Consider the following 10,594-nt stretch of genomic DNA (forward strand, 5'->3'; position numbering starts at 1 on the left):
ACTTCAGATGTGGTCTCACCAAGGCCCTGTGTAACTGCAGTAAGACATCCTTGCTCCTGTACTCAAATCCTCTTGCAATGAAGGCCAACATATCATTCGCCTTCCTAATTGCTTGCTGCACCTGAATGCTTGCTTTCAGCGACTGGTGTACAAGGACACCCAGGTCTCGTTGCACCTCCCCCTTTCCCAATCTATCACCGTTCAGATAATAATCTACCTTTCAGTTTTTACAGCCAAAGTGGATAACCTCATATTTATCCACGTTATACTGCATCTGCCATGCATTTACCCACTCACCCAACTTGTCCAAATCACATTGAAGCCTCTTTGCATCCTCCTCACAGCTCACATTCCCCCCCAGCTTTGTGTCGTCTGCAAACCTGGAAATGTTGCATTTAGTTCCCTCACCCAAGTCATTAATATATATTGTGAATAGCTGGGACCCAAGTACTGATCCCTGTGGTACTCCACTAGTCACTGCCTGCCACCTGGAAAAAGAGCCGTTTATTCCTACTCTCTGTTTCCTGTCTGTCAAACAATTCTCAATCCATGCCAGTATATTACCCCCAATCCCATGTGCTTTAATTTTGCACACTAACCTCTGATGTGGGACCTTATCAAAAGCCTTCTGAAAATATTCCAAATACACCACATCCACTGGTTCTCCCTTATCTATTCTACTAGTTACATCCTCAAAAAACTTCGGCATGGACAGAGTGGATAGTCAGAAGTTTTTTCCCAGGGTGGAAGAGTCAGTTACTAGGGGACACAGGTTTAAGGTGTGAGGGGCAAAGTTTAGAGGGGATGTGCGAGGCAGGTTTTTTACACAGAGGGTGGTGAGTGCTTGGAAATTGCTTCAAGGGGAGGTGGTGGAAGCAGATATGATATCGAAGTTTAAGAGATATTTTGACAAATATATGAATAGGAAGGGAACAGAGGGATATGGGCCCCGGAAGTGCCAGGCATCAAGGTCGGCGCAGGCTTGGAGGGCCGAATGGCCTGTTCCTGTGCTGTACTGTTCTTTGTTCTTTTGTTTGATTTGTTAAGCATGATTTCCCTTTCGTAAACCCAAGCTGACTTTGCCCAATCCCATTTATGCTTTCTAGGTGTTCTGCTATCACATCCTTTATAATGGACTCTCGCATTTTCCCCAGTAATGAAGTAAGGCTAACTGGTCTGTAATTCCCTGTTTTTTCTCTCCCTCCTTTTTTAAATAGTGGGGTTACATTTGCTACCATCCAACCTGCAGGAATTGCTCCAGAGTCTATAGAAGTTTGGAAGATGACCACCAATGTATCCACTATTTCCAGGGCCATTCCTTTAGTACTGTGGGATGTAGATTATCAGACCTTGGGGATTTGTCAGCCTTTAACCCCATTAATATCCCAGCACTATTTTTGTACTAATACTGATTTCCTTCAGTTCCTCCCTCTCATTAGACCCTTGGTTCCCGAACATTTCTGGGAGGTTATTTGTGTCCTCGTTTGTGAAGACAGAACCAAAGTATGTGTTTAATTGTTCTGCCATTTCTTTGTTCCCCATTGTAATTTCTCCATTTCAGACTGTAAGGGACCTACATTTGTCTTCAGTAATCTTTTTTTCTTTGCATATGCTTTAACAGTCAGTTTTTATGTTCCTCGCAAGTTTACTCTCATACTCTATTTTCCCCCGCTTAATGAACCTCTTTGTCCTGCTTTGCTGAATTCTAAACTGCTCCCAATCCTCAGACTTACTGCTTTTTCTGGCAATTTTATATGCCTCCTCTTTGGATCGAATACTATCCCTAATTTCTTTTGTAAGCCACAGCTGAACCACCTTTCCGGTTTTATTTTTGCGCCAGAAAGGAATGAATAATTGTTGTAATTTGTGCACATGTTCTTTAAATATTATCCAGGACCCTAGTTTTGTATTATCTTGTCTGCCCCTCAATGGTCGTATTCCCTAGAGGTGTGCAAAGGAAACCGGACCCAAGTCGTTATGGTGGACCCGGAAGCCCAACCCAACCCGACCCGACCCGAACCGAACCCAACACTTGCTGTCGGATCCCGTCAGGGTCAGGTCGAGTAGCGGGCCTTTACCCATGTACTGATGTAAAGGCCTGTCACCCGACCCAACCCCAACGGGTCCCGACGACATGTGTCGGGTTCGGGTCAGGTGGGGTCGGACTTCCTGGTCCAGAATTCGGGCTCATGTCGGGTTTTCTTTGCACACCTCCACTATTCCCGTCCCAGCCTTCCTATTATATTGATGTGTCTGTAAAATATTTTATGAATCTGTTTTATATTCCTTAATAATTTAATTTCATATTTCCTCTTTGCCTTAATTTTTTTTTGCTTCTCTCCTAATCTCTTCATATTCTTTTTTATGATGCACTCCTCTGCTTCTTTCCGATCCTCAATTGTTCCCTCATGTGTATTTTTATTCATTTTATGGGGATGTGGGCATCGCTGGCCAGGCCAGCATTTATTGCCCATCCCTAATTGCCCTTGAGAAGGTGGTGGTGAGCTGCCTTCTTGAACCGCTGCAGTCCATGTGGGGTAGGTATATCCACAGTGCTGTTAGGAAGGGAGTTCCAGGATTTTGACCCAAAGACAGTGATATATTTCCAAGTCAGGATGGTGTGTGACTTGGAGGGGAACTTGCAGGTGGTGGTGTTCCCATGCATCTGCTGCCCTTGTCCTTCTAGGTGGCAGAGGTCGCAAGTTTGGAAGGTGCTGTCGAAAGACCTTTGGTCTGCTATTCATCCATGGAGTCTCATTCATGTTTGGTTTGTTCTTTCCTTTTAGCAGAATATATTTTTCCTGCACTCTGTTGAACATGGTTTTAAATGTTTCCCATTGTTTGTTAATATTTTTGTCCCTTTTATTTCTCAAGTTCTATCTCAGTCCATCAAAATCAGCTTTCCTCCAATCTATTAACCTGTTTTTTGTCATACTTATGTCTTCTTCCTCAGTCTCTCCTCCCTCCTCTCCCTCACTCACTCCACCCTCAGTCTACCCACCCTCAATATCGCCTTCCTCCTACAGTTTTTGAATTCAGTTTGACGTCACATGCTAGTTGATCTGATCTTCTCCCCTGTTCTTTCCCTCCTGTGCACTCTAGCCACGAACTCTTTTTCTAGGCTTTTCAATTTTTTATTTTATTTCGAGATACAGCACTGAAACAGGCCCTTCGGCCCACCGAGTCTGTGCTGACCATTAATCCTACCCTAATCCCATATTCCCTACCACATCCCCACCTTCCCTCAATTCCCCTACCACCTACCTGCACTAGGGGCAATTTACAATGGCCAATTTACCGATCAACCTGCAAGTCTTTGGCTGTGGGAGGAAACCGGAGCACCCGACGAAAACCCACGCGGTCACAGGGAGAACTTGCAAACTCCGCGCAGGCAGTACCCAGAATCGAACCCGGGTCGCTGGAGCTGTGAGGCTGCGGTGCTAGCCACAATTAAACAGTAGTATTTGACCCCAGTGTTGGGATTGATTTGTGTTTTCACTGTTTCCCATCACATCTACACCGAATATCGAGGACAGCCAATGAGAGGTCCCAATGGACCGGAGTGCTGCTTCAAATGGCACCAAGTCGCACTTACTCCCATTCCTTACGCCTAGCCTGTGGGGTGCTCTGCATCTTATGAGCCTGATGAGCTTTGATAATGTCCCGTTGCTCCACAATGCCTCCTCTTCTCCGCTTAATGACGTGGGGGCTGAGAGGGAAATCGGGGTCATCAATGGGGAAGGGGCTGAGCCCCATTTGAATATCAAAGAAGCTGCTGCCTTCAAAGGTGAAGTGTGCATCGAGGTCCTGGGTCTTGATATCATGGACTGTGTCATAACTAGCTGCCTTGGACATCAAGCCTTCCGCCAAGGACTGGGGGGGTAACAGCACACACGAGTGTCTCTCCCTCTCACGCTGGGACCTCTGACTTGGGCTCGTGGGTTGCGTGTCCAAGCTCCCTGTGTCTTGCATCGGAAGCAAAACGTCCTTAGCACAGGACTCCTTTAAAGTTCCGAATGTCTGATCCAAAACAGAACGAGAGCTTCCTGAGGCGAAGCCCAACATTTCTGGCACCTTTGAGAGAGACAGAGAGAAAAAAATTGGTCAGAATTCAAACAGCAACTTGCATTTATATAGCAGTTTAAGTGGAGTAAAATGTCCCAAGGCCCTTCACAGGAGAATTATCAGACAAAATTTGCCACTGAACCAGATAAAGAGATATTGGGACAGGGTCATAAAGATAGAATTTAAGGAGTGTTTTAAAGAAGGAAAAAGAGATGGAGAGGCAGTAAGTTTTAGAGAGGGGATTCCAGGCTTAGAGACTAGATAGCTGAAGGCATGGCCACCAATGGTTGGGTGATTAAAATCGGGGATGTTCAAGAGGCCAGATTGGAGGAGTGCAGATATTTTGGAGGGTTGTGGGGCGAGAGGAGATTACAGAGGGAGGGATCGGTGAGGACATGGAGGGATGAGAATTTTTAAATCGAGGTGTTGCTTCACCAGCGGTCTCTGCTGGAATCAGAGCTGGGTAGTCTCAGAACTACTCAAAACAGTTTAATCCTCTGAGCTTGAATCTTATGTGATCAGGTGGACCACCCATTGTACATCAAGTCAAATCGTACGGCTGGTCTACCAGCCTGAATCCCCGCTTATTTACTGCTTTCTGCTCAACAGAGCAGTCTCAAAATACTGACAGATGTGTCCCACTGTCCCTGGATCCAACGCTTCAGCACATGTGATTGGTAAAAGTAAAACAACAGTTTTTTTCAAAATGGATCCGTGTTCCCGCACCCATGCGGATTCGTCTCTGACTGATGGAATTCTGACACAACTCAGAGTCATACATTCATCATAGCACAGATGTCGGCCATTTGGCCGATGGCGTTCATGACTTCTGGGAAAAACATCTTTGATTAAACAGAGACGACTGCAGTCCCAGTAATACACAGTGTGCTAAATATACACCAGTAACGCACAGTGTGCTAAATATACACCAGTAACGCAGTGTGCTAAATATACACCAGTAACGTACAGTGTGCTAAATATACACCAGTAACGCACAGTGTGCTAAATATGCACCAGTAACGCAGTGTGCTAAATATACACCGGTAATGCACAGTGTGCTAAAAATACAACAGTAACACACAGTGTGCTATATATACACCAGTAATACACAATGTGTAATATATAGAGAAGTGCCATACTCAATAACATTTAGTTGTGTTTTATATATAAGAGAGTTATACTCAGTAACAAATTGTGTGTTTTATATATAGGAGAGTTATACTCAGTAACAAACTGTGTGTTTTATATATAGGAGAGTTATACTCAGTAACATACTGTGTGTTTTATATATTGGAGAGTTATACTCAGTAACATACTGTGTGTTTTATATATGGGAGAGTTATACTCAGTAACATACTGTGTGTTTTATATATAGGAGAGTTATACTCAGTAACATACTGTGTGTTTTATATATTGGAGAGTTATACTCAGTAACATACTGTGTGTTTTATATATAGGAGAGTTATACTCAGTAACATACTGTGTGTTTTATATATAGGAGAGTTATACTCAGTAACATACTGTGTGTTTTATATATGGGAGAGTTATACTCAGTTACATACTGTGTGTTTTATATATAGGAGAGTTATACTCAGTAACATACTGTGTGTTTTATATATTGGAGAGTTATACTCAGTAACATACTGTGTGTTTTATATATTGGAGAGTTATACTCAGTTACATACTGTGTGTTTTATATATAGGAGAGTTATACTCAGTAACATACTGTGTGTTTTATATATTGGAGAGTTATACTCAGTAACATACTGTGTGTTTTATATATAGGAGAGTTATACTCAGTAACATACTGTGTGTTTTATATATTGGAGAGTTATACTCAGTAACATACTGTGTGTTTTATATATAGGAGAGTTATACTCAGTAACATACTGTGTGTTATATATATTGGAGAGTTATACTCAGTAACATACTGTGTGTTTTATATATAGGAGAGTTATACTCAGTAACATACTGTGTGTTTTATATATAGGAGAGTTATACTCAGTAACATACTGTGTGTTTTATATATTGGAGAGTTATACTCAGTAACATACTGTGTGTTTTATATATTGGAGAGTTATACTCAGTAACATACTGTGTGTTTTAGATATAGGAGAGTTATACTCAGTAACATACTGTGTGTTTTATATATAGGAGAGTTATACTCAGTAACATACTGTGTGTTTTATATATTGGAGAGTTATACTCAGTAACATACTGTATGTTATATATATAGGAGAGTTATACTCAGTAACATACTGTGTGTTTTATATATTGGAGAGTTATACTCAGTAACATACTGTGTGTTTTATATATTGGAGAGTTATACTCAGTAACATACTGTGTGTTTTATATATTGGAGAGTTATACTCAGTAACATACTGTGTGTTTTAGATATAGGAGAGTTATACTCAGTAACATACTGTGTGTTTTATATATAGGAGAGTTATACTCAGTAACATACTGTGTGTTTTATATATTGGAGAGTTATACTCAGTAACATACTGTGTGTTTTATATATGGGAGAGTTATACTCAGTAACATACTGTGTGTTTTATATATAGGAGAGTTATACTCAGTAACATACTGTGTGTTTTATATATTGGAGAGTTATACTCAGTAACATACAGTGTGTTTTATATATACCAGAGTTATACTCAGTAACATACTGTGTGTTTTATATATTGGAGAGTTATACTCAGTAACATACTGTGTGTTTTATATATAGGAGAGTTATACTCAGTAACATACTGTGTGTTATATATATTGGAGAGTTATACTCAGTAACATACTGTGTGTTTTATATATAGGAGAGATATACTCAGTAACATACTGTGTGTTTTATATATAGGAGAGTTATACTCAGTAACATACTGTTTATTTTATATATGGGAGAGTTATACTCAGTAACATACTGTGTGTTATATATATAGAAGAGTTATACTCAGTAACAAACTGTGTGTTTTATATATAGGAGAGTTATACTAAGTAACAAACTGTGTGTTTTATATATGGGAGAGTTATAATGAGTAACAAACTGTGTGTGTTATATATCGGAGAGTTATACTCAGTAACATACTGTGTGTTTTATATATTGGAGAGTTATACTCAGTAACATACTGTGTGTTATATATCGGAGAGTTATACTCAGTAACATACTGCGTGTTTTATATATAGGAGAGTTATAATCAGTAACATACTGTGTGTTTTATATATAGGAGCGTTATACTCAGTAACACACTGTGTGTTTTATATATAGGAGAGTTATACTCAGTAACAAACTGTGTGTTTTATATATAGGAGAGTTATACTCAGTAACATACTGTGTGTTTTATATATGGGAGAGTTATACTCAGTAACAAAATGTGTGTTTTATATATAGGAGAGTTATACTCAGTAACACACTGTGTGTTTTATATATAGGAGAGTTATACTCAGTAACAAACTGTGTGTTTTATATATAGGAGAGTTATACTCAGTAACATACTGTGTGTTTTATATATGGGAGAGTTATACTCAGTAACAAACTGTGTGTTTTATATATAGGAGAGTTATACTCAGTAACAAACTGTGTGTTTTATATATAGGAGAGTTATACTCAGTAACATACTGTGTGTTTTATATATGGGAGAGTTATACTCAGTAACAAACTGTGTGTTTTATATATTGGAGAGTTATACTCAGTAACATACTGTGTGTTTTATATATAGGAGAGTTATACTCAGTAACACACTGTGTGTTTTATATATAGGAGAGTTATACTCAGTAACAAACTGTGTGTTTTATATATAGGAGAGTTATACTCAGTAACATACTGTGTGTTTTATATATGGGAGAGTTATACTCAGTAACAAACTGTGTGTTTTATATATAGGAGAGTTATACTCAGTAACAAACAGTGTGTTTTATATATAGGAGAGTTATACTCAGTAACATACTGTGTGTTTTATATATTGGAGAGTTATACTCAGTAACATACTGTGTGTTTTATATATAGGAGAGTTATACTCAGTAACATACTGTGTGTTTTATATATTGGAGAGTTATACTCAGTAACATACTGTGTGTTTTATATATTGGAGAGTTATACTCAGTAACATACTGTGTGTTTTATATATAGGAGAGTTATACTCAGTAACATACTGTGTGTTATATATATTGGAGAGTTATACTCAGTAACATACTGTGTGTTTTATATATAGGAGAGTTATACTCAGTAACATACTGTGTGTTTTATATATAGGAGAGTTATACTCAGTAACATACTGTGTGTTTTATATATGGGAGAGTTATACTCAGTAACATACTGTGTGTTATATATATAGAAGAGTTATACTCAGTAACAAACTGTGTGTTTTATATATAGGAGAGTTATACTAAGTAACAAAATGTGTGTTTTATATATAGGAGAGTTATACTAAGTAACAAACTGTGTGTTTTATATTTTGGAGAGTTATACTCAGTAATATACTGTGTGTTTTATATATTGGAGAGTTATACTCAGTAACATACAGTGTGTTTTATATATAGGAGAGTTATACTCATTAACATACTGTGTGTTTTATATATTGGAGAGTTATACTCAGTCACATACTGTGTGTTTTATATATAGGAGAGTTATACTCAGTAACATACTGTGTGTTTTATATATTGGAGAGTTATACTCAGTAACATACTGTGTGTTTTATATATAGGAGAGTTATACTCAGTAACATACTGTGTTTTTTATATATTGGAGAGTTATACTCAGTCACATACTGTGTGTTTTATATATTGGAGAGTTATACTCAGTAACATACTGTGTGTTTTATATATTGGAGAGTTATACTCAGTAACATACTGTGTGTTTTAGATATAGGAGAGTTATACTCAGTAACATACTGTGTGTTTTATATATAGGAGAGTTATACTCAGTAACATACTGTGTGTTTTATATATTGGAGAGTTATACTCAGTAACATACTGTGTGTTTTATATATAGGAGAGTTATACTCAGTAACATACTGTGTGTTTTATATATAGGAGAGTTATACTCAGTAACATACTGTATGTTATATATATAGGAGAGTTATACTCAGTAACATACTGTGTGTTTTATATATTGGAGAGTTATACTCAGTAACATACTGTGTGTTTTATATATTGGAGAGTTATACTCAGTAACATACTGTGTGTTTTATATATTGGAGAGTTATACTCAGTAACATACTGTGTGTTTTAGATATAGGAGAGTTATACTCAGTAACATACTGTGTGTTTTATATATAGGAGAGTTATACTCAGTAACATACTGTGTGTTTTATATATTGGAGAGTTATACTCAGTAACATACTGTGTGTTTTATATATGGGAGAGTTATACTCAGTAACATACTGTGTGTTTTATACATAGGAGAGTTATACTCAGTAACATACTGTGTGTTTTATATATTGGAGAGTTATACTCAGTAACATACAGTGTGTTTTATATATACCAGAGTTATACTCAGTAACATACTGTGTGTTTTATATATTGGAGAGTTATACTCAGTAACATACTGTGTGTTTTATATATAGGAGAGTTATACTCATTAACATACTGTGTGTTATATATATTGGAGAGTTATACTCAGTAACATACTGTGTGTTTTATATATAGGAGAGATATACTCAGTAACATACTGTGTGTTTTATATATAGGAGAGTTATACTCAGTAACATACTGTTTATTTTATATATGGGAGAGTTATACTCAGTAACATACTGTGTGTTATATATATAGAAGAGTTATACTCAGTAACAAACTGTGTGTTTTATATATAGGAGAGTTATACTAAGTAACAAACTGTGTGTTTTATATATGGGAGAGTTATAATGAGTAACAAACTGTGTGTGTTATATATCGGAGAGTTATACTCAGTAACATACTGTGTGTTTTGTATATTGGAGAGTTATACTCAGTAACATACTGTGTGTTATATATCGGAGAGTTATACTCAGTAACATACTGCGTGTTTTATATATAGGAGAGTTATAATCAGTAACATACTGTGTGTTTTATATATAGGAGAGTTATACTCAGTAACACACTGTGTGTTTTATATATAGGAGAGTTATACTCAGTAACAAACTGTGTGTTTTATATATAGGAGAGTTATACTCAGTAACATACTGTGTGTTTTATATATGGGAGAGTTATACTCAGTAACAAACTGTGTGTTTTATATATAGGAGAGTTATACTCAGTAACACACTGTGTGTTTTATATATAGGAGAGTTATACTCAGTAACAAACTGTGTGTTTTATATATAGGAGAGTTATACTCAGTAACATACTGTGTGTTTTATATATGGGAGAGTTATACTCAGTAACAAACTGTGTGTTTTATATATAGGAGAGTTATACTCAGTAACAAACTGTGTGTTTTATATATAGGAGAGTTATACTCAGTAACATACTGTGTGTTTTATATATGGGAGAGTTATACTCAGTAACAAACTGTGTGTTTTATATATTGGAGAGTTATACTCAGTAACATACTGTGTGTTTT

At 37.3% G+C, this 10,594-nt stretch overlaps 1 protein-coding gene across 1 annotated transcript in view; it reads right to left on the reverse strand.

The window, feature by feature from the left end:
* LOC137373269 (probable voltage-dependent R-type calcium channel subunit alpha-1E) overlaps nt 1-4,065 on the reverse strand; it is a 1,486,297-nt gene extending 1,482,232 nt beyond the window's left edge. Inside the window, exon 1 of the mRNA XM_068038118.1 lies at nt 3,596-4,065. Within this exon, the coding sequence (XP_067894219.1) occupies nt 3,596-4,065 (470 nt within the window). The remainder of the gene's footprint in view (nt 1-3,595) is intronic.
* Between the last annotated feature and the right edge of the window lie 6,529 nt (nt 4,066-10,594).

Source organism: Heterodontus francisci, chromosome 8 (genome assembly GCF_036365525.1).
Source record: "Heterodontus francisci isolate sHetFra1 chromosome 8, sHetFra1.hap1, whole genome shotgun sequence".
Classification (NCBI taxonomy): Eukaryota; Metazoa; Chordata; class Chondrichthyes; order Heterodontiformes; family Heterodontidae; genus Heterodontus; species Heterodontus francisci.